We start from the raw sequence: 24,558 nt of genomic DNA, 5'->3' as shown, positions 1-24,558 counted from the left end.
CCTTCAGCTTGTACCTCCAGGACTAGCACCCAGTAAGTACTCTATAAGATATGTTTATTGAATGGATGAAGAGGTGGATGGTTGGGTGGATGGGTGAATGGGTGGACGAATGAGGGATGGATGGATGGACACTTACACATTTCTGAAGTACAGCTTGGGCCCAGCTTCCATTCTATCCTAGTGGTTCCTTCACCTCAGAACAAGCGACTTTCTTTTTTTTTGGCTGTATTGGGTCTCTGTCGCTGCGTGTGGGCTTTTTTCTCTAGTTGCAGTAAGCTGGGGCTACTCTTCGTTGCGGTGCGCGGGCTTCTCATTGCGGTGTGTGGGCTTCTCATTGCGGTGGCTTCTCTTGTTGCGGAGCACGGGCTCTAGGCACATGGGCTCAGTAGTTGTGGCTCGCGGGCTCTAGAGCGCAGGCTCAGCAGTTGTGGTGCACGGGCTTAGTTGCTCCGCGGCATGTGGGATCTTCCCGGACCAGGGCTCGAACCTGTGTCCCCTGCATTGGCAGGCGGATTCTTAACCACTGCACCGCCAGGGAAGTCCCAAGGACAAGTGATTTTTGACCTAGTGTGTCCCACCAGTTCATGAGATACACCTGAATCCTTCTGTCATGGATGAGGTGGAGGAACCCAACCAAGGCACTCTTTGATTCTGTTTCCATCTAGTTCACAGCTTCCTTGTGGGTTGTGGCCATTTCCTGCCTCTTGCCAAACCTAAATTTCTTCAACTGTGGCTTTGATCTCATCCCTTCTTCGTCCCAGAAGGGCCTTCTTCCTTCCATTACGCTGCCACGTCCTGGCTTCTCACAGTCTCCTGCCCCATGGTCCCCTTCCCCTCTGCTCACGACATGATCCCATTTCTCTGCTTCCATAAAACCTCTCCTTGCCCCCAACTCCCCTCTCTCCTAAACCCCAGCACACTGTCCTCCTATTTCCCCCTTTTATTCAGCACCAAACTTCTCCTATGTGTGGTCTACACCTCCCACTACCAATTTCCTCTCGACCCACGTGTGATTTAATTCTTAGACTGTGGCTTCTGGCACTGACACTCTGCGGAAGCGACTCTCTCTGGGCCTCTCAACATCCCCCCCCTTCCATGGCCACTCCTTGAACTTCCCATCCCCTCACAGAGGGCAGTGTGGGGCAGTGGTTACCAGCAGGTGCTCTGGAAGCATTGTCTACAGCCCCAGTCCTTCATCTATCTGTCCCTGGTTGTGTGACCCAAGAACAAGACTATGAACCTCACTGTCCCCATTTGTAAAAAGGGGACGGTTGGTAGACTCTCCCTCACGGTATTACTGGGAAAATGAACTGAGATGATGTACGTAAAGTTCTTCGTCCCCAGCTGGTCTGATGAGTCTCCTTGTCATCACCGAGAACCCACTTCCCTTCTTGACATTCCTCCCCATGGGATTTGACACATGGTTCCTGCCTGGGCTCTCTGTGGGCTCCTCTCAGTAACACCCCTGAGCTCTCACCACAGGTTGGGCGAGGTTCTTAGAAGTTATGTTTATGGGGGAGTGGACGCATGGATTAATGGACGGGTTTGCTTTGTCCTCACAACAGCCCTAGGAGGTAAGAGCTATTATTATCTACATTCTACAGATGAGGAAAATGGGGGCCAACCACGGTGGTTAAGAAACTGGTCCATTTCAGAAATAGAAAAACAAATACCATATGCTAACAAATATATATATAGAATCTAAAAAAAAAAAAAATCGTTCTGAAGAACCTAGGGGCCGGACAGGAATAAAGACGCAGACATAGAGAATAGACTTGAGGACACGGAGGGGCAGGGAAGGGTAAGCTGGGATGAAGTGAGAGAGTGGAATGGACATATGTACACTACCAAATGTAAAATAGATAGCTAGTGGGAAGCAGCCACATAGCACAGGGAGATCAGCTCGGTGCTTTCTGACCACCTAGAGGGGTGGGATAGGGAGGGTGGGAGGGAGATGCAAGAGGGAGGAGATATGGGGATATATGTGTATGTATAGCTGATTCACTTTGTTGTACAGCAGAAACTAACACACCATTGTAAAGCAATTATACCCCAATAAAGATGTTAAAAAATTAATTAATTTTTAAAAAAAAGAAAAAGAAACTGTTCCAAGGGCACAGAGCTAGCCTGTGGCAGAAGCCTGCCCGGGGCTCTGTCCTAGGGTGTGTTTTCACCTCAAGCAACCCTTTCTCCCTCCCTGATGTCTCCACTCAGGCCTTTGATCTTGGGATGAATGCTTCCTAAATCTCTGTCCCAAGCCTCTGCCAGTGACAGATCAAACACACACCCCTGGACTCCACCCCATCCTCTGGCTTCCTCTTGCCTGCACTGTCAGATGCCTTAGCTCTCTCTGCCTTGCAGTCTAGACGGCTCTGTGCAGGTCTGTCACCCACACTGGACTGAGCTCCAGAGAGGAAGAAAGCTGTCCCCTCACGGTTCACTCAGCCTCAAGGACCAGAAAGGCAGAACCAAGTTCCCTTTTTACCAACTTCCCTTTTTTCTGTTCAAGCCAATATCATTCCCTACCTCCCCATCTGCCTCACTGGTCTGAAACTTTGCCCTCGACTCATTCCTCGCCTCCAGCCCCCACATTGCATCAGGCACAGACTCTGCTCAGCGATGTCGTCAGGCAACGCTCAGCTTTCTCACTTCCTCTTCATTCCCACTGGCTCCACACGAATCCTTCACACCCAGACTGTATCAACAATTTCCAATCCTATTTCCTCCTCTCTGGTCCTCTAGATGCCACCCACCTGCATGCTTATGTCTGATAGGTCTTTCTCAAGGGCTACTGCCCCCCCCCCAAGAACCATTGATGGCTCCCTGCTTCCTTCTGCCTCCACTAGAAACTCTTCAGGCCAGTCTTTAAGCCCTACTGTCAATCTGGTCCATCCCTCCCTAGTCAGTCTCATCTCAGGGATCCCCAGGGTTCACCTTATATTCTGTGCCTGGGTTTGCGTCTCCTGTCCTCTGCTTTTCTAGATTACCCACCCACTTCTCCGCAAACCAATTTCTATCCGTTTCTCATATCTGGCATGCCATGACGGATTAAGCAAGGGGGTCAATGTGGAGCCGAGGGGCTGGGAACAAACACAGTCAGGTAACCCGGGTTTGAATTCAGCTCTGCCATCAGCAAGTTGGGGAATTTCAAGCAAGTCATTTCCTTCTGAGCCTAGGTTCCACATCTATAAAGTGAAAATAATAATAGTAACTGCATTAGAAGTTTTGAGTTCGCGTCAACTGCCTCAGCGCCTATCTCTGGCAAATAGTACGTGTTCCTGACTTTAAATATCATCTCTATGCCAATGACTCCCAAATTCCTCCCGCCAACTCCAGACTTGTGTGTCAGCTGCCTACTCAACGTGTCAAACAGATGTCGCAAACCGCCAAGTCCAAAACTGAATTCCCCATTCCCGTTCACTCCCACACCTGCTCCTCCTCTGTGCTTTGCCAGCCCCTTCCGTCCGGTTACTTGGCCAGAAACCTGGCTGCCATCCTTGACGCCTCTTTCTCTCACCCCCCCCACTTCCCATCTCTCCGGTGATCGCCTGGCTCTGACTCCAGAATCCATCCAGAGCCTGTCATCTCTCCCCTGGATTCCTACACTGCCTCCTGCCGTCTCCCCACCTCCATCCTTGCTCCCTACAATCTACTGTCAGCACAGCTGCCACAGGGAACGTGAGTGTCCTCTGATCAGAGCATCCCCATGGCTTTCCATCGCACTCAGAGGAGACACCAAGGACCCCACAGCAGCTACAAGGCCTCGTGTGCTCTGCACCCATCCCTACCCTGCTAACGTTGGCATGTTCTTTCCCTGGATACCTGCGTGCTTTGTTCCTTCACCTCCTTCAAATTTTACTTAAATGTCACTTTTCAGTGAGGTCTACCCTATTTAAAACTGCAACCCACCCCCACCTCTTCCTCTGCTCTATTTTTTCTTTTTCTTTTTGCTGTAATACTTACCACCCTCAAACATACTATACCACTGACTTACCTATTCTGCCTGCTGTTCGTTGCCTGTCTCCTATCCGTATCCCCTTACCCCCATCCCCACTGGAATGTAAGTTCCACGGGACAAAGGCCTTTCAGTCTTTGTCTGAAGCATAACCCCTGGCACACAGTGGGCCATATTCTACATACTGGTAGAATTCAGTGAGTGGACCAATAATGGCTGACATTGTTCCGGGGGCAGAGTACAGGAGCACTTCTCATGGAGTCTCACTCTTACCGGTGATGGACTTGTCTCAATCTCTCTCGTGCCTGGGCTTTAGCACTCCATCTGGGCTCCCGCTCCAGCCCTGTAAAACAGTTCCTTTTATTCACACTAGAGTCCAACTCTCTCTTTCCGGGGAGCATGTGTCCCAGTTTCCAAGTTATTTCACAGGCAGGTCTTTGGTCTCTTGACATCACTGGGACAATCCCAGGCTGTGCTGCCGAGTGACCGGTTCAAGGCACTTAGCCCTCGGGGAGCAATGACGGATCTTTGGTTCGGATGTCAGAAGTCTGCAGCCAGCCTGGCGGGGTGGGGGTCCTTCTTATCTAATCTGACCCTCGTGCTCCCAAGAAAGGTTTGTTCAGCACCAGGGTCAGCGCTCAGAGCCCAGCGTCCTGGAAGGAGAACACGGCACCCTTGCTAAAGAGCCTGCCTGGTGGATCTGGCCTCTTTGAAAGTCTAGGGCTTTCCCCGCATTCCTGTCCAATCTCAGCCACTGCAGACAAGCCAACAGAGACAAGAGCAGCGGCGTTGGGCCATCTGACACGTGGCACAGTCCTACGTGGATCATGGCTCCCCCAGTGAGGGCAGAGGGGGTGTGGCCACTTCTGAGCAGGGTCCAGACCTGGGAAGTATGAGCCCGCAGAGGAGGCTAAGGCGCTGTTCCCTTTCCAGAGAGAAGCCGGCGCCTCAGCAGCCCTCCGGGCCCAGCCAGGTGGGTTGTGGCTTGTCCTACCACACACGGGGCTTTCCCCTCAACCTCACTTGCTTGAGCATCTCCCTCCTTCCTGCCTTGCCTCCGTCCCATCAACTCTCCAGACTCATGTTTTTTTTTGTTTGTTTGTTTGTTTTTTTAGATGAAACTAAAACTATCTAATCTAACTCCAAAAATAATTTGGTATTTTTATTGGGATCACATTGAATGTATAGATGTCTTTAGGGAGCTGGGTATCTGTACCATCTACTCCTTGAAGTTTTTCTTAGCCTGTCCGACCTCTCCTCCCCCAGTCACCTCCTGTGGGGTACAGGCTGGGGAGCAGGGTGACAGGCTGTCTCCGATGTCTGAGGTTGGGCTCATTAAGGACGTGCTCTCAGGGGAGATGCGGAGGAGTGTGGGAATGAGGGCAGGGAAGGGATGGAAGCCCAGAGAAGGTGTGATGTCAGGCACGGTCCCCCAGGGAGTTTCTGCCTGGCCCCGCAGGGGCTCTAAAGTGAGAATTAGAAGTAAAAGCAGCCGAAGGGAGTGGGGCTCTGGGCGGGACACCAGCACCATTAACCATAGCCATGAACCCACCACCAGGTAAGAGTCAATATTACTGCTCACGGCGGCCCCGTGTGCCTCTCCTAATCCATCCCTCTACGCATTAGAGAAAACTGAACCGGGCATCCATTAGTCCCACGCGTTTCTTCATAGTTTACTAACAGGTGTACGTCCCTAAACAATATATAGCACGTTCACGCATGTTTTTATCCTTCATATTAACACTGTCGTATTGTATCTGTACTTTCACATTTTGCAGTGTTGAACTGGAGAGGCATGTGTGTTGACAGGTATCAATGTATTTCTTTCTTTTTATATTGTATGCTGTCCCATACAATAACTACACTACAATTGACAAAAAGGAGAGTGGGGTCTCTGGAGCTGGACTGCCTGCTGGCTTGGTCAAGGTAAGTTCCCTTAATCAGTCTGTGCCTCAGCACTTCCATCTAGAAAATGGGGCTCCTATTAGTAGGACATCATCTGAAACCTGAGGAAGGGATTTAAATGAGAAAATTTGGGGGCTTCCCTGGTGGCGCAGTGGTTGAGAGTCTGCCTGCCGATGCAGGGGACGCGGGTTCGTGCCCCGGTCCGGGAAGATCCCACATGCCGCGGAGCGGCTGGGCCTGTGAGCCATGGCCGCTGGGCCTGCGCGTCCGGAGCCTGTGCTCCTCGACGGGAGAGGCCACGGCGGTGAGAGGCCCGCGTACCGCAAAAAAAAAAAAAAAAAAAAAAGAGTCCACCTGCCAATGCAGGGGACACGGGTTTGAGCCCTGGTCCGGGAAGATCCCACATGCTGCGGAGCATCTAATCCCGTGCGCCACGACTACTGAGCCCGCGCACCTAGAGCCTGTGCTCCGCAACGAAGAGAAGCCTCCGCTCGCCGCAACTAGAAAAAGACTGTGCACAGCAACGAAGACCCAGTGCAGCCAAAACTAAATAAAATAAATAAATAAATGAGAAAATTCATTCGAAGGCACACAGTGGTGTGTGACAGGGACAGTGAACCTCCCGAGGAGGAGGAGGCTAGTGTCCTATTCATCGGTGTCTCTGGCCGTAAATGAACGACTTCTCCTCCTTCCCCTGCTCCCCTTCCCACCCAGGGACCCCTCGGCTTCTGCTCCTGACACCCTGGAAAGAGGACCCGGGCCTACGTACCTGGCCTCTCAGTGTTCACGCCGACAGGACTTCAGCTCCATCATGTTGATGGCAGTCATGATGATATATAAAAACGAGGAAGCAGGCTGCACGGGGACAGTGAGAACCAGGGCTGGGGAGGAGAAGGGAAGACCCAGGAAAGTGGCCAGGCCAGGCAGAGGCGCCCACGCTGAGACCCTTGAGATCCCAGGATGCTAGGTTCTCCCTCCACCTGCTCGCCCCTCTGTGCGTTTGGGTGACAATCAGAGCCTTGACCCAGTCCAGGCTTCCCAGGGGTCCTTGCTGGGCCTAAGGAGCAATTTCTTGACCAGGACGAGATGGCGGAGGGTCAGAGAGTTTCCGGGGTGACTTGAACACATTTTCACAGAAGGCCACTTTCAGTCTCTGACATCCCTTTGAGGCAGTTAAATATTTTCACCAGGAAATGCCTTGAAATGCACCTCCCCGCCATGGATGGGCGGGCTTTGAATAAATCAGAAAGGGGTGTGGCACAGGCACCAGGTCAGAGAGGGCCAATGGACACAGACAGCTGTGGGCCCTGGCCCTTCCCCTCTTTCTCTTCTTCCAGGACCTGTGGGGGTCACTGAGGCACAAAGGGAACACGACACACACATGCCTGCTCTCACGGGTCTTACGGAAGCACCATGAAACAAGCTGGGTCACATGAGGGATACAATGGGCGCAGGTGAGGTGAGTACCCGTGGCAGGGAGCCTTCGTTAAGCTAAGTCAGGGAAGGCCTCCTGGAGGAAGTGACATCTAAGCTGAGACCAAAGGGTGAGTAGGAGTTGGCAAGGGCAACAGTGAAGGGGGAAGTTATTCCAGGAAGAGAGAATAGCCAGTGCAATGGCTCAGAGGTATGAGAGAGAAGATTGACTTGAGGATGTAAAAAAAAACAAAACAAAATGTGTGCCAAAGGTGATGTGGGGGAGTAGAGTGAGAACGGGGGAACCGGCATCAGGGGAAATGAGCCTGGAGCCAGCGGGCCTGTTGAAATCTTCTAGGAAAACGAAGACACGGAACATGCACTTGTCAGTCCCTAGAACTATGCTCGATTTCTGTGCCAACAGGCCTAGGTTACACTGGTTGGGCTTCTGGGCTTAGGAGGTACGTGAAAGACTGATTAATGAAGATCATCTGGTAAACAGCCAGTGCTCAATCATTTTAATATTCTTCACTCTGTTTCCTTCCTTGTCTGCTGCGGTGATCACCAGCGTACCTGAGTCATTAGAACTCCCGAGTATCAATGTATCTCAAAGCAACTACAAAACCCTTCTCCTTTCCAGCTCCACTCAGTGAGAATCCCAGATAAATCCATTAACAGCTGGTGGGCTAAGGATGAACTTCATCCCGTCTGCCAAGAGGGCAAGTGAAGGGCTTCCCTGGTGGCGCAGTGGTTGAGAGTCCGCCTGCCGATGCAGGGGACACGGGTTCGTGCCCCGGTCCGGGAGGATCCCGCGTGCCGCGGAGCGGCTGGGCCCGTGAGCCATGGCTGCTGAGCCTGCGCGTCTGGAGCCTGTGCTCTGCGACGGGAGAGGCCACAGCGGTGAGAGGCCGGCGTACCGCAAAAAAAAAAAAAAAAAAAGAGAGAGAGCAAGTGAAGACAGGTGAGCTCGATAACGGAAAGCTTGTTTACCCCAGTTAAGGGAATGGTTCGAGCCTTTTAACAGCATCATGCACATTACTGACAAGTCATTCCTACTTAGACCAAGTAATATATTTCTTCTTCCTGATTGCTGCATCAATCAGGATAGGCTAGGTTATGTTGCAATGACAAATAGCCTCAAACTCTCAGTGGTTTAAAACCACAAAGCTTTGTTTCTTCCACATAGATCTGCTGGGGCTCTTTCTCTGGCTGGAGGTTCTAAGTCATCCTCACTCTGGGACCCAGGGTAACGCACATGTCATCTTCTGGAATATTGCCAAGTTCTGGACCCAAGGAACTAAAAGTTCTGAAGGCTCTCTCACTGATAATTAAATGTTTGAATCTGGTTTGACAAACCTTTCTCCCACTGCCAGTTCAGAACTGGTCCTGTGGCATCTCACCAACGCCAAGGCGGCAAGAAGAGCAGCGCTCTTGAATGCCTAGGGGCAGTAAGCCAGAACGACTCAGAGAGACTGATGCTGAAACTAACTTTCCATCCTGTCCAAGTCTAAGATTCAGACGTCTTGCTAGTCTGCTTCTAATTACTTGGGGTTCATGAGTTTTGACCTTGCCAAGTTCAAAAGCAATTTAGAGGAAAAAAGTTACACCAATTTGAACAGCATCTATCAGCTTAGGGAAAAAATTATGCAAATTACAAATGATTTTTATCTGCTTGCTGACACTATAACATGTCTTCATCTTTACCGAAAACCAGGAAGACTGCTTTTCTTTATACACATCCTATAATGCTATAGTCTTGTTTGGGTAACCAATAGCAAAAGTGAATAGAAGTAGGATGTTTCGAACCCTTTGGAAACATCTAGCGCCTGATCATAGATTCTAATTTACCAAGAGCTCACTACGGGCACGTCATTTTTCTAAGTGTTCAGCAAGGATTATCGTATGACATCTTCCCCTACGAGGAGAGTTGTTATTATTCCTATTCTACAGAGGAGAAAAATCAAAGCCCGGAAAGGTTAAGCAACTTGCCTAAAGTCATACAGCCAAAGATCACCATGTTACATTACACTCCTGTATGGATAAAAACAAGAGGCTCATTATAAATAATTCTGTTCTGTCGTCTGGGGGCAACAGATCCCTTGAAGGTAAGAGGGGGCATCTCTTCCAAAACATTCCCTGCTTTGGAATTCTCCTAGGTTCAGAGGCATCAACATCACCAGCTGATCTGGTGAGATTAATGAGATCCTGCGTGGGTCTGGCCGCTGAAGTTTGCAGTCATCTGGGGAAAGCCAGCCTAGCCCTAGATCTCTACTTTAATCCCAGTAGCGGAAACATTATTTATCCAGGAAAGCACATGACTGAGAAGAAGTGAATGGGGCCCGGGGTGGTCTCCTGAGCTATTAGTCGCACAGGGGCACACACACACACACACACACACACACACACACACACACACACACACACACACACACACACACACACACACACACTCAGATGCCTATTATTCAGCCTCGTGCTGGAAATTCCCAGCCATTTGTGTCTGTGTTTTTCTGTCTGGCCTCACCCTTTTGGGGAATGTACAGAGAACAAAGGAGAGCGAAAGGGGAATAACAACAAAGGGCAGAGGGTGAGAAGAATGCAGGTAGCTACCACCCAAAGGACTCTGCAAACCTGGGAGGGGTGGGGGTGGGCTGGCCTGGTGCAGAGGGCTCTAAAACTTTGGCTAGGAGCCAAATCCCCTAATTTGGAAGGCAGGGCAGTGGGGGAGGGGGAGAGGAGGGGAGGAGGGGGAAGGGGCCACTGCTTGAAGATTCCCAGCTCTCCCACCCCTGCAGTCTGAATTCAGCAGGGCTGAAGCGGGGCTCAGGAGTCTGTACTTTTGACAATCTGTGGCTCACGCTTTCAGACATAGTGATTAAGATTGAAGTCCCGGAGAAAGACTTCAGGTCCTATTCCAGCTTTGCTGCTTACAAGCTGTGTGACCTTGGGCAAGTCACGTACGCTTTGAAAGCCTTACCCTCGTCATTTGTAAGGTGGGAGCCCTGGTATGTAAAGAACCTAGTATATTGCCTGGCACATGGTAAACATTAAATAAACAATGGCTATTTTAATAATAATAATTTTTTATTATTATATCTCAGAGCCCTGATTGCTCTATCCAAGATTTCAGAGGCCTCCAAGTCTCTATGAAACTCTGCACGAATTGTGAGGCATCGCTTCAGCTAAAGTTTAGCTCTGTAACTGAAAGAGAAAATAAGACACAAACACCCCAGCGCCCCTAGGGAGGTGCTCTGGACTGAGGGAGAATAAAATTTCCCCACTCTCCATCCTCTTCTGGCACATGAAGAGTTCCTTATCTGAGAATGTGATGAAAAGACAGGGACAAGCATTTTCATTTCAAAGCCTCCGTTGGTGTCTCATGTTGCTGAAAGGGTGGTATTCGGGGAGAGGCTGTGGGGCTGTGACTTTGCCTCCAAGCTCCTTCCTGGGGGTGGGAATGGGCAGAAGCAGGAGGGACTGGACTTGGGGTGGAACGGGAGAGCTACTGCCCACTGCTAAGGGCAGTACTAGAATTTGCAGGGTCTTCCCTGGCGGTCCAGTGGTTAAGACTCCGCTTCCATTGCAGGGGGCGTGGATTTGATCTCTGGCTGGGGAATCCTGCATGCTGCGCAGGCTGCAGCCAAAAAAATAAATAAGTAAACAGAACGTGCAGCTGGCGCAGAGGCAGCGATCTCAGATTCTTGCAGGAAGCTCAAACGCAAACGTCTATGGGGCTTGGCAGGTAGGAAAATGAGGGAAGCAATGTGTAAGAAAAATCATGTGCCCATCATATTCTGTCTTTCCTTGTCCTACTTTTGATGAAGACTTGGGCTCAGAGAAAAATATCCTTAGTATAAGAAAAACAAGAGAACGGTGATGATAAATGGCCACTGACATGGCCACAGGGTCCAGACCACCAAGAGGTGGAAAGGATGGTAGAGAACTGGGGGTTCTCAGCCTGGCCTGCCCCCTCTCAAGGGGCAGCCACTGCTCAGGCCCTGCCCACTGTCATCCTGGGGGTTAAACCACCCAGTGGGACCAGACCTTCTGAATCACCTGAGAGAACATAGAAAAGTGAGCTGGTGTGTGTAATTTCCTGATTTTTGTTTATTTCTTTTGCGGTACGCGGGCCTCTCACTGTTGTGGCCTCTCCCGTTGCGGAGCACAGACTCCGGACGCGCAGGCTCAGCGGCCATGGCTCACGGGCCCAGCGGCTCCGTGGCATGTGGGATCTTCCCGGACCGGGGCACGAACCCGTGTCCCCTGCATCAGCAGGCGGACTCTCAACCACTGCGCCACCAGGGAAACCCAATTTCCTGATTTTTAAATGTTGCCTCTAATTTTTAAAAATACCATGTAGACATCGAATCTAAGATGGCTTTGATTGCAAAACATTCTGATATTTAATAAACGACTAATAAAGAACAAAAGACCTGTCAATTAAACTGTGATAAGTCATTGATTGTAGGACAAATCCCAATTCCAAAGATGTCACAATGTGAAAAAAAAATGTGCCTCTAAGAATCCTTGAAATACTGTATAATAATAAGCTGGGCTTGGCCTTTGGCACCTTGTACAGTTTCCAACCTACACAACTGTACAGAGCAGCTCTTATGATGCCACCTCGGGCACTGGAGGTTTATACTTGGGTCATATCAATGAACACCCGAGTCCCTTGAGGAGTAATCCCTCTCTGATCTTCATCTGGACCAGCAATGAGTCAAGGCAGTAAAGAGGAAAATGTGGCCCAGATTGTTCCTGTGGGTCACTAGATCACTAATGGTGATACCAAGGCCCCCAAGATGGTGGCTTAGTAGACATGGGCCAGGGGTGGGGTGGTGGTTCATAAGGGATTCTGATTCCTGCCAGGGATGGGAGCCACCAGAAGTCTCACACCTGATTTTATACATGGCCCAATGTCACATACCTGGGCAGAGCAGAGCCAGGCCAGAGACTCAACCCTCCCCAGCCCCGTTCCCAGTGCCCCCTTCTCCTGCTGACTGTCAAGATCCTGCCCCTCTGCCCCACGGGTCCCCAGTACTTCTCCAGAGAGTCTTTTGTTTGTTTGTTTCTTTGTTTTGGCCACACAGCTTGGCATTCGGGAACTCAGCTCCTGGACCAGGGATTGACCCATGCCCCCTGCAGTGGAAGCGCGGAATCTTAACCACTGGACCACCAGGGAAGTCCCGCTTTCCCAGAGAGCCTTGGCCTCTCCTTTGTTCCATCCTCCGGAGGCTCTGGTCCTGAGCCTGCCCTAGGAAAAGCAACTTTATTTGATTCACAAGACTTTTCAATTTTATTAGTAAAATACAAAATGGCACAGACATTGGTGACAGTGTTGGAAAAGCAAAAGGATCAATCAACTCCTTCCGAAGTCCTCCCCAAATTGTCTTTGTACCTGTCCTGCTTGGCGGAGCTCACAAAATCCGTGGAAGGGGGACACGCTGTCCCTAGCTGCTTTCTCACAGAGGGGAGCCCCTTCACGGGTGCCCGTCCCTTGAAGGCTCCCAGGCCAGAGAAGCCCCCAAAAGTGCATTCAGATCCGCTGTCTTCCTCTCTGAGCTGTCAGAGTGCCACCAACCGGAGCCAGGCCCAAACATCCTGTGCCATGACCTGCAGGGGAGTGCAGGAGAGCCAGGCCGGCAGGGAAACACGGCTTCCCTCTCTGTGGACCGGAGCCCTGGGTGCTTCCTCTCAGCACCTGTCTACAAAGGAGCATGCCACCTGTACCTGGGGGAAGCCTAGCCCATGGGACACCCCTCTGGTGGAGGGCAAAGAACGCCATCAGAGACAATCGGAGGGAGGTGGGGAGCTGCCGCCAGGGACCTGAGAGACCTGCAGGTCCGGCTCTGACTGCGGGGTGCTGGCCGGCCCGGTGAGCCTTCGGCCCCATCCAGGCCTGCCCCGAGTCTTCAGTGCCAAAAAGAGAACCTCTGACTTCATGCCCACAGCTCCCCTCCCCTGCCGGTCCCTCCCCACAAGACAGAGTCCCTTTCAGAAGTAAACACGGGAACCTCAGCTTTCCCTGGTGGATTCTGATCTCATGGAAATTCCTGGCCCTGCCTGCGGGGCAGACGAAGGTGAGGGGAGAAGAAATCAGAGTGCAGAGGACAGTGTTTTCAGGGCGCGAGAGGTGGAAGAGGACCCAGGCCGCAGGAAAGAAAGAGAAAATGCCTGACTCGGGTCCCTAACGAAGAAGCGAAGGAGCCGCAGCCGCTCCCTGGCTCCTTTCTCGGAGCTTGCAGGCCTCCCCTCCTCCTTCAGCCTGTCACTCGTCTCAAAGCCAGCGGGGCCGGAGGGGGGCCTTCAAAGTTGGTCTCTGTGCCTCAAGTACCCCAGCCTAGCCCCCGCCAGGGGGCCCACACTGCTGACAACGGGGCAGGACCTCCAGGTCCCAGCGTCCATGGAAGTGCCGGTCTCATCGATTGGCAGAGACCATTTCCTCTGATGAAGGTTGAGAGGCTGCCCCCGGGGTCTGCAGAAAGGGGTCTCTGGATCAACTAGTGATGCCTGCCAGGGCTACAGGCTATTGCCACATATGTGCTGTCCCTCTCCCCTTTCACACGTGGGAAACCAGAGGTATGAATGCCTTGATGGGTTGCTGGTGGGCCTGGGACTAGACCCCCCCGACCTTCACGCTCGTAGTCAATGCTCCTTCACAGCATAGACAGGGCAAGGCAGCGGGTGGGAATCAAAACCACTGGATAACTTCATTTCCCATTCCCATGATGCCTACCTGAGGGCAGATCCTTCGCCGGGATCAGTCCCAGGAAACACCACACTAGCCTCATGCAAGAAAAGACAGGCCCCCGGCTGGGGCATGGGGTCTATACAGGGGGCAGGGGAGCTAGCACCGCAGGTGGCCGGGGTGACTGGCAACCACAGCGGGACCGAGAGACACGATGAGGTCTGAGGGAGTGGGGAGAAGGGGCCTGGCCTAAGCCTCGTTGGTAAGAAGGGATGACTGTGGTACCCACAGGGGTATGGGTCAGAGGGGCCGGGCGTTCAATAAATAATTGTTCACTGGGGCTGGCACGGTATCTAAGGGACCCTCTAACCAGCCAACAGCAGAGGGGAGTTTTCTGACTTGGGACATTGGAGCGAGTTGTGGAGGCCACCCCCTCGGTCCGCAGTAGGTCCAGGATGGTCAAGGGTGGCCTCCAGGAGCTGGGGGCAGTTCCGCCCAGAGGATCCCACCTCCTCACTCCAGTCATTCCAGCTTGGGCCAGACTCTTGGGTGAGGGTGAGTGTGAGGATGGGGGACCCCAGGCAGCTGAGTTGAACAACTGGATGCAGGCAGGTGGGCAGCTCATACTGGCACCAGGACGTACGAGTTACTGCCACAGCTCCGGGGGACGTAGCGAAGCCCCTCCACCATGTCTCCTGCCATCTTGCGGGGGCAGCCCTGAAGGCTCTGGTAGGCAAACATGGCCACCCCCAGGCAGAAGAGGAGACCGAGGAAGGCCAACAGCCCCACTGCCTGCCTTCGGGTGGCTGCCTGGGAGTCGGGGATGGGAGTGACGAGGACACCCAGCCTCTGGGGATCCATGGTGGCGTGAATGGGCTCCTTGGCCTTGGGGGTCCAGCTGCCAGAGGCCAGTGGATCCGTGCTGGGGACCCCTTCAGAGGATACAGGGACCACGAAGACATCGGACACGCTGCCGAGCCCCATGACAGCATCCGTGTGAGCTGAAGTGGGACCCAATTCTTTGGACCCTAGAGAGTTCTCTGGCGTGGGGTCCTGTCCCTTGATCCACCCAGGTTGGCCTTCGGACCCAGTGTTGTTCTCTGGGACTGTGTGTGAAATAGTGAGGGCCTGGGTGGAGGGGGCCTGGGTGGAGGGGGCCTGGGTGGGGAGGGTCTGGGTGGAGGGGGTCTGGGTGGAGGGGGTCTGGGTGGAGGGGGCCTGGGTGGAGGGGGCCTGGGTGGAGGGGGCCTCAGAGGCTTTCCCGTCAGCCTCGAGGTCTGCCCCAGGTTGGTAGGCGGTAGAGCTCTGCCAAGACGTGGTGGTGGTGACGGCAGGCTTGTTGAAAAGCTCAGTTGTCTCGGGCCCTCCATCCGGAGTCTTTGAAGTGGAGGGGGACCTGGTCCCCCTGGAATCAGCCACTACTGGTGGCAGCTCTGGGGAAGTCCCGAAGGCCCTCTGTGCCTCCTGGCTACTGCTTTCGCTTGTGAATTTGGTCTCTGAGGCCTCAGACCAGTCCATCCCCCTGGTGGCTGGGCTGGTCCTGGGCTCACCCACGCCGATTTGCTTCTCGAATGTGCCGCCATTTGGAGCCCGAGCAGCAGCCTTGCGGTCTAGATGCTCCATGGCTTTCTGGACCCATTTCTCCTGCGGGTCAGCACAGAATAACTTTTCCTTCATGGTCTTCAGGCTGCAAGGAAGGAAGACGAGGGACCCAGTGATGCCCAGATGCCATGCGGAGTAGGGGTATCACGCACATGCACTGCAGGTGAGCAGACCTGGCTAGAAACCCTGCCCCCACCACTTACTAGCCGGGAGCTACGAGTTCTTAGCTGGGGCAGCTCAGCTTATGGAACTTCCGTGTTCTCACCTGAGAACCGGAAAGAGAGTCCTACCTTCCGCGGGGTGACCAACCATCCCAGAAAAACTGGGACTGAGGGCGTTCTCAAGATGCGGGTCTTTTTGTGAAAATTCCAGCAAACTGGGACAAGTGGGTCACCCTACTTCTGTGTTATTGTAGAAGATGAAAATGATGTAAAGCCCCTGGTTCAGAGTAGGAGATCAGCAAAATAATAACAATGTTAATAATAATGTCATTAACATGAAGGTGGGGGCTGTGGGCTGCAAGTTTTCTGATTGGGAGAAGATGTCACCGGTGTTCTCTGGCAAGCTTGGTGGTGGGGCCTCCTCACTCTGGAAAGGACTCGATGTCATAACGTCCTCTTCCTCCTCTCCCTCGGTTGCAGGCTGCCCTCCGGACCTCTACCCTCTTCTCCTAGTGTGTATCCTCAGACTGAAAGGGCCCCTAGGGAGCTCCGACCCTATATATGGTGGCCCTGCTGGGACCCTGAGCGCCATCCAAATCTTGAACTTCCTTTGAAGCTGCGTGTGGCCGGTTTACTACCGAGACCACAGCTCAGAGCTGGCGGGGACCCTTGCTCCACGCCATGACCTGTGCTAGGCATTTTGCCTGGTTAAACTTCACACCCATCCTGTAAGATGGCTACCACGTGCACCCCCATTTTACAGATGAGAAAACCAAGGCTCAGAGAGGTAATGTAAATGTGCCTGGCTCCAGTATGCTAGGAAGCCAGAGAGGTCCAGAAAGCAAGCGTGACCCTGTAGGCCCCACAGGTGCAGTGCTGCCCTAGTGCCATCATTCCCTCTCTGGAGCGTCCCACTTCCCCTTCGCTTACAAAATAGAAGCATATACGTGGGGGAGTCTGGGGGAAGCGAGTCTTGACAGGTGAGCAGAGAGGTCAGGCAGTAGCAGACATGCTCCTCTTAGTAACAATCAGTGGGAGGAAGTACAACTTCCTTTAGCTGAGACCCTACTTCAAAGGCCCACTGGCCATTTCCTGTTGCCAGGACTCAGGGTCTGGTTGAGTCTGGCTGAGGCCGCTTTAAGACCCAAAGGTCAGTCCTGGGGAAAGGCCTCAGGGCTGGGCGATTGGCAGTACCCAAGAAGGATCCCAGAGGAGCAAGCAGCCACCATGGCCAGGGATCCCAATAGCCAGAGGGGAAGCTGGCTTGGCTTGACCCCTCCCCAAAGTCTCAGAGGGATTCTATTTCCCCATCTGTCCAATGGTGATAAGAACCTTGGCCTCTCCTATTGCCAGCAGCTTCTGGGCACCCTGCCAAGCACTTTAGTTTCATTATCTCTTTTCAGCTTCCGCAAACTACCCATTTTACAGATAAGGAAACTAAAGCGCAGAGGGTAGGCAACATGACCAGGGCCACCCAGTCTGTAAGTGGTGAAGCCAGGATTTGTACCAGATCTGTTGGCGTCTGGAGCCTGCACATTCAGAGCACCGTGTTTTCATCCCCCATGAAATCCAGCAGGTTCGAGGGCTGCATAAACACCCTTTGGCCCAGAAGGAATCATCACCCTGGGTGGCATCTCCAGGCCACGACTGTTCAGGAAGCCACAGCTCATCTTTGCCCTCACAGATAGTAAGATTGGCGAGGAGGCTAGCAGGTCAGGAGCAAGAGAAGAGCCCAGCTTTGGGTGACAGGATGTGGACACGAATTAGCGGAGGCCAGGGAACCACCCCCGGGGCCTGAAAGGAACTCAGAGGCCAAGAGAGCAGTACCTACATGATGGCACGTTTGCCGCATGATTCTTGATTTCGTTGGTAGTGAACTAGACGAGCCACGGGGATCTCCGAGGTCATTTTGCCGCACGTGATGTTACACTTCTTCACACCGTGGTGCTGTCCTGAGCCCACAGAGGCCCCCAGTCAGCAGGACTGTCCATGGGCATCTGGCTTCCCAGCCCCACGCCAGCTTGTCCCCGCCGCGCACCCCCCAAACCAGAACCGATGCCCCACACCCTTGACCTCAGCCCCCTGTCCCCGGCCACACCTCTCTATGCCTCAGTTTCCCCACCTGTAAAATAGAGACAGCAATAGAACCTACCTCAGAGGGTTGCTGTAAGGTGATGAAAATGAATTCTTACTTATAAAGCTCTTATTGCCTGGCACATTGTGTTTAATTTTAAAAATGAAATCGCTATAGTTGGTTCACCCAGGGGAGAGGAGTGTGAGACTGACAAGGATCTGCCTGAGGTCACACAGCCAGCAAGTGATGGAACAGGCTCTCCTGCCGGGCCTGGCTCTCGGCCCTTCTGGGCCCAGGGCGCTGCCCTTCCCCCCACCATGCTTTTACTCCAGTAAAGTCACCTGCTCAGCTATCGCCCCCTCCCAACCATATCCCATCCGTCCCTCTCAGCCTGATCCATACTTGTGGATTTCCGCAACCTCTGGGACACACCCAGACCTCGGTCCATCCACAGCCCACGTGTATACCCTATGACACACGCGTACACTCATAGCAACAAACACAATGACACCTATATATATGCCCCCCACCCCCAAAAAAAACACATAAAGGCATACATGCAACCAGGCACACATAGCGGATAATACAATTTGTTAAATATATAAGTACAACCACCTTCTAAGGAGTGTGCTGAGTAGGTGATCCTTTGTTCTGCCATTAAGAGCCAGGATGATTTTGGAAGCACTTTCTCGGGAGGAACGCAATGGGCCATTTGGATTCCCAGGGCAAGCTGGGAGCAGGCGTAAGGAGGAGGAATGGAGATGCGTTGTACATGGAGTGGGGACAGAGTGAGATGGGCGGGGGCCTGCAGATGGCTGCGTCCCACGTGGAGCCAGACAGAAACCCCAGGACAGAATGACGGTGACCCAACAGATAGCTGAGAACCCAGACATTTTATATAAACATTTGAAGTGGTTTGCATTGCATTTCCACCTTCCCCTAAAATCTCCAGCAAAATTTACTCTGTTTGCTGTAAGCTCTAGAGGGGTATGCAAAAAATGAGGAAGAACCTGAGTGTCAGATCCGGGTCAAGGTCATATGCCGCCGAAGCATGACCTTAGAGGGTTTCGCAAAAATCTAGAGGCCAGGACTTCCAGGGCAGTGGAGCTGAGGGAACAAACTAATTTAGCTCTGCAGAGCTAGGGAGGCCCCAGGTGACCCCCCCGGGGTTCCACCAAACCACACACAGCTCACACACAAATACTTATGTGTGTGGACACGCAAACCAAATACAGGCGTGCACACACACCTTCTAGAATCTGCCACCCCTTCTCTCATCATTTCCCCTGCCTCGGCCCACCCTGCTTTGTGGGAAAGAGGGTGCAGGGCTTGCAGGGTGAGGCTGGGCCATCAGGGGGCAGCAGTAGTAGCCCCGAGGTGGGCGGCGGGCTCCCTGCCGCTGGTCCCTGAGTCACCGGTAGCCCTTTCTCTCTGAGGAAACAGGATGTGAAAGGCGTTTTATCACTCTCCTTCTCCCACAATGGGACCTCAGAGTGACTCAGCTGCAGCCCCCCCAGGTCCTGTTGAGTAGAGCCAGGAGCCGGCCCCTGGACTGGTGTGGCAGGTGACTTCCAGAGGAATTCCCAGAAAAACGGTGCCCCCGGATGGCCTGGACCCGGGAGAGGCTGTCCAGCGGACAGGAGGGATAAGCTCGGGCAGGTTAATTTGCTCTTCTGACTTGCTTCCACTGCCCACCCCCAGGGCTTAAAGAGCCACAGAGGCGGCCTGTCCTAAATTCTCCGCCCTCTGCCGTGGTGCCTGAATGGCCCCGGCCAGGCTCTGTTCTTGGTTCTGCTTGAGAAGGTTGTGTAACTAACTGGGGGGTCTTTTCTTCTCAGAGCTGAAATTTTCTTTTCTGTAACTGGAGATAATGCCTCCACCAGCCAGTCATCTATTACCTGTCATATGAGTGTCAGGAGGACAGGGACCTTGTACGTCCTGGTGTCACAGTGTTTCCCAGCATCCAGCATAAAGTAGATATAAATATTCATCGAAGGAAATAATGTCTCAATCTACTTATCCCTTCACATACCTCCCCATCCATCTATCCATCCATCCATTTATCTGCCACCCCCTTGTCAATCCCCTACGCATTCCCTGCCACCCACCTGTCTACCTCCCATCCATCTCCACTCACCCTGGTCCATCAGTCTATCTGTGCCCCACTCACCCACGTATCAGCTGTCCATCCCCTACGCATCTTCCGCCCCCTTCATCTCCCCACTCCTCCATCTCTCACCAGCCCACTCACACATCTTTCATTATCCATCCATTCATCCATCCACTTCCTGATTCAGGCAACACTTGTCTGAATTACTTTTGAGTATCTGCAAAGACCCAGACCCTCTTGTCCTTAACCCTGAGCTCCTTCTCCCGAAGGTGCTGGTGCTGAGCTTGAAGAGAGCACCTCAATCCCAATAAATGCTATCAGATCACCATGTTTACGCAGTCAATCAACAAATGCCGACCTGGCTCTTGCCAGGCCCTGTGAGGAGTAGAGGGAAGAACAAGGCCCATCTCTGCCCTCAGAAGTCTCCCAGCCTGATGGACAGCTAAGACATAACCACAAAGTATCAGAGCTTTTCTTAGTAGAACACCTACTGTGTTTTGGACCTTATGCTCAGCACACACACATCTGCTCTCATTAATTCTTGCAAAGGGATGATTTTTATCCCCATTCTAAAGATGCAGAAGCTGAGAATCAGAGAGGTTTAATGACTTGCCCAAAGCCACACAGCTGCTTAGTGGCAGATCTGGTTTTCCTCCCAGCCCCTAGACATCCACTGTTCTGGGCTGCCTTAAACACCAGGTAAAACCACCGTGTTCCAGAACAGACCCCAAATGTGCCAGGGTTTACAGGAGGGAGAGACCACTTCCAGCTGCAAGTGATCAGGAGACGTTTCTTAGAGGAGGTGTACATTAGGCTGGACCTCAAGGACTGTTTGGAGGATTACAGGCAGGAAAAGATGGGAATGTTCTGGGTATTTGGGTGGTAGAGAAGGCTTGAGCCATTGCTCAGCTGTGTGTCCTGGACGAGTGATTGAGGTTCTCCGAGCCTCCATTCCCTCACCTGTAAAATGGACATGATAACACCTACTTTGCAGGATAGTTATGAGAATGAAGCTTTAAAAATACCTGGACCCTTAGATCAGGGTTTTCTCAACAGCAGACACCACTGACATCCTGGACCACATAATTCTTTGTTATGGAGGCTGTTCTGTGAGGACATTTGGCATCGTCCCTGGCCTCTATGTACTAGGTGCCCGAGCACCCCCCAACCAAAATGTAACAACCAAAACTGTGTCCAGAAATTGCAAAATGTCCCCTTGGAGGCCGAATCCCGCACTGAGGAGTGCTGCCCTGGAGACACCCATGCGTCCCCGCCCAGCTCCCTCAACGCCCCCTTCTTCCCTGACCCACTACTTGAAACCTCAACACCTTCCCCACCACCCCCGACTCCCTGCTTTTTTAAATCACAGCGCTTTTTTCCTTCGAACAGACCAAATCTGTTTATTTTGAGGACTGTCTGTCTTCTCCAGTTGATGCTCAGCACGCCGAGGGCTGGGATCTCTGGCAGTTGTATTCACTGATGTGGCCCCAGCACCTAGCATTGTGCCTGACACGTAGTAGGTGCTTGGCCAGTGATGAATCAACAAAATGCACAAGGAAGCGCTTTGTGACATATGAGATCCTAACCAACGGAGACACAGAGGAATTTTAATTTAAGTTCGACTTGGGCCTGGACCTGACCTGGATTTATCCTCCCCTGCCTTCCCCCCACCCACACCCTAACCAGGGGGGCAGACGACAGCAGCTTAATTCAGATTTTTTTTTCTCTCTTTCTTGCTGGAGCTTGAGTGGGAGTGAATGCGTCAGTGCTTGGGGAGAAAAATTCTCTGCTCTGACTTCTATCTGCAGGTTTGTTATATAAAGCAGAGGAGCCTCTTGCCTGACACAGCCCTGCAAACCCACATTTGGGAACTGACGCCGCCACCCTGCACCAGCCAGGGCAGTAGCCACGAAGACCCCAGCCCCCTTCCGGGCCTCTGTGGCTTGTGGACAACTCCCTAGTCCTGCAGGGGTTCCCAGGGGCTCTCTCAGAGGCACAAATGTCAGTGTGGCTAAGGACTTCCAAGATGAGCCCGGCCAAGTGCCCAGTCTTAAAGGAGGAGAAACTGAGGCTCAGAAAGGTTGAAATATGTGAGTACGTCCCAGCAAAACCAGTGACCAAGATTAGGGCAGGAACTTGATGATTCTGAAGCCTTGGGCTACTGGACAGAGCATCCAGAGTGCCCCCAGGATCCCCTCTCCATCCTAACATAGAAGGCCTCCACCCCCAGCTTCGTATAAGTAATCCCTCCTCCTCCCACTTTCAAAGCGTCCTCATAGACATTAGAGCCTCACCACGTGGAGGCAATAGCTATATTTAAACGTGCAGCAGCTGGGACCAAAGAAGGTAAGACCCCACTCAGGGTCAGGGCTATGGCAAAGCAACCTCCATCGGAGTCCACGTCTTCCAGTACCCACTATCCCCAAACCCCTCAGAGCTCAGTGTTCTAGCCCAGGAAGCAGGAGGGCCAGCAGCACGAGGCCCGCACCACACCACCCACCTGCTCTCTGCCCCACTGGTGGGTTTTCCCCAAATAGAGGGACTCGGGGGACAGTTTGCTCCACAGAGGTGCTCTGGAAGCTGGAGACCAGTTCTCATTTTCCCAGCCTGGCTGTGTGCCCTAAGGCAGCCTCCCACCCTCTCTGAGCCCCAACCTGCCGGATGGCCCGGGTATTCCCTGAGGATGGGGCTGACTCAAACGGTTCTTGAAGGCAGTGTGATGCACAGATGTGGTGAGCATGCATCCACACTCTCTCCTGCACCCGGTCTTACCCTCTCCTGCCCTACTTGCTGGCTGTGCATCCTCAGGCCAGTTTCTAAACCTCTTTGGGCCTCCATCTTACTCATGTCGGGTGGGACGGATACATCATTGCCTTATCAGGTCCCAGGCTTCAGAAAGCAAGTGACTGGAGGTGCAAACATTTCTAAGTTATGCTGGTAGGAGAAAGGCAGTATCATGGGGGAGACACAGGCAGAGGGACTGGGGGCTACAGGCCAGAGGAACAGTGATGAGCCAAATTCATGAGCTGCAATGACCTTGACCTCCACTGGTCCTGGGCCCCCTACTCCTGGGAAGGACTTGAAATCAGGGCAGGAGAAAGTCCCAGCTGTGGCTTAGCCCAGGGCCAAGCTGAGACTCAGGAGTCAGGGCTGTGCAGGGAGACCGGCCCACAGTCTGCCAGGGCTCCCACCCCAGCGCCCACCAAGAGCATCCTCGGGCTTCCCACAGCCCCACCTCCTGGCACCCCTCCACACCCGGCATCTTGTGCTGCCCCCACCACCTCTCTGTGCTGCCATGCTGTCGCCACCTTGCTCACTGGGCCAGGCAGGGACAGTCTCCGGAGATGGTAAATCTTTCCAGCCGGAGCGGCAGCCCTGAGTCCGGGACCACCAGCAGGGAGATGCCCAGCCCCCTCCGGCATATCAGTCAGGAAGGGGCTGCCACGGATCTCAGCCTTACCCGGGCAGGGTCCGGGGGCCCTCATGGAGGCCTGAGGGGCAGAAGTGGGGCTGGGGGCTCCCCAACCCCGCTTATGCCTGAGTCCACCACACTCACCAGCCAGCAGCACGATCAGATGGCAGAGGGCAGTCAAACGGAGCAGCCACGAGAGAGGTGGAAGAGCCATGGTCGAGGGGGTCTGGGGGTGCCGGCGCAGGCGATGGGGGCCCTCGTCAGGGCTCGGTGCTGTCCCCTCGCTGCCTGAGCTCTGCCGCGGTTTATAACCGGGCTCCACTGCCTCTGCCTCGCTCGCCCCCACAGGCAGCAGGCAGGCGGTGGGAGGGGAGAGGAAGGGAGCGAGTACAGCGACTGAATTCCTTAGCATGTTGCCAAGGAGCTGAGTCGGCTCCCAGGCTCTGGGTGAGGGCTCCTGGTGGGGGTAATGGGCTGGCTTCTCATACGGGGACCCGCCTGCGAGGCTGGACGAAGCCTGCTAGGGTTCAAAGGGCTTCCCCTCCTCCCATCTGCTAGGACCACCTTCCTACTGGGAGCTGGCACACGTCCTAGGGTCTGACCTGGGGTCCTAGCTCCTAAGTGGGCAGTAAACCAAAGGACAGAAGACTAGAGAATGCTGGCTGCGGGCAAGCCAGGAGGACACAGGGCCCGTCAGTCTGGGTCTGACGAAGTCTCCTTTGTTCTGGGAGGTAGCTCTCCCACGCCAAGAAGGACCTCCAGCCCTTACCTCTTAAAGCCCCAACGCCTGGGGGACCTTGTTCATCGAAGTATCCTCCGAGCCCAGCATGCAGCCTGGCGCACAGTAGGGGCTGCGTACAGCAAATGCCTGCCGAAAGAATGATCCAGCCCAACTTCATAGGGACAAATGGGCAAACTGAAGCCCAGAGAGGGGGCAGAATCATGCCAGGTCACAGAGGTCATCAGAGCAGAGAACCCACCTCCCGCTGTCACAGAGAAGAGTAGACGTGAGCGGGGCGTGGGCAGTTCAGGCAGGACACAGGCAAGAGCCCCGGCCTCCCTGCTTCCAGCCCCGCTACCTGTCGTTTCCTCATTTGCACCCACTCCCATAGCTGGCTCTGGCCCTCTGCGAGCCCACGGGAAAAACACGGTTGCCAGCCTCACCCCTGGTAACTCAGGGCCTCTCGGTTGGTCCTTAACTCAATAGCATGCTTGAAAAAGTCCGGCCCCTCACGGGG

The 24,558-nt window shown here is 53.3% G+C and overlaps 1 protein-coding gene across 2 annotated transcripts; it reads right to left on the bottom strand.

Annotated features, from left to right (window-relative positions):
* Positions 1-14,582: 14,582 nt before the first annotated feature.
* CX3CL1 (C-X3-C motif chemokine ligand 1) lies at positions 14,583-23,572 on the bottom strand (the record flags this gene model as incomplete). 2 transcript variants are annotated; one of them, XM_082676647.1, is made up of 3 exons in its annotated part: positions 14,583-15,648; positions 17,556-17,676; positions 23,465-23,534. In XM_082676647.1, 3 exons carry the CDS (start codon positions 23,532-23,534, stop codon positions 14,583-14,585), a joined length of 1,257 nt encoding a protein of 418 aa, XP_082532773.1. The 2 variants fall into 2 exon arrangements, with proteins under 2 accessions (XP_082532773.1, XP_082532774.1); XM_082676648.1 differs by lacking the exon at positions 17,556-17,676 and having other exon boundaries at positions 23,465-23,572.
* Between the last annotated feature and the right edge of the window lie 986 nt (positions 23,573-24,558).

Source organism: Grampus griseus, assembly GCF_964374135.1.
Source record: "Grampus griseus genome assembly, chromosome: 19".
Lineage (NCBI taxonomy): Eukaryota > Metazoa > Chordata > Mammalia > Artiodactyla > Delphinidae > Grampus > Grampus griseus.
The sequence above is the reverse complement of the archived record's forward strand: the minus strand, read 5'-3'. Positions and strand labels throughout refer to the sequence as shown.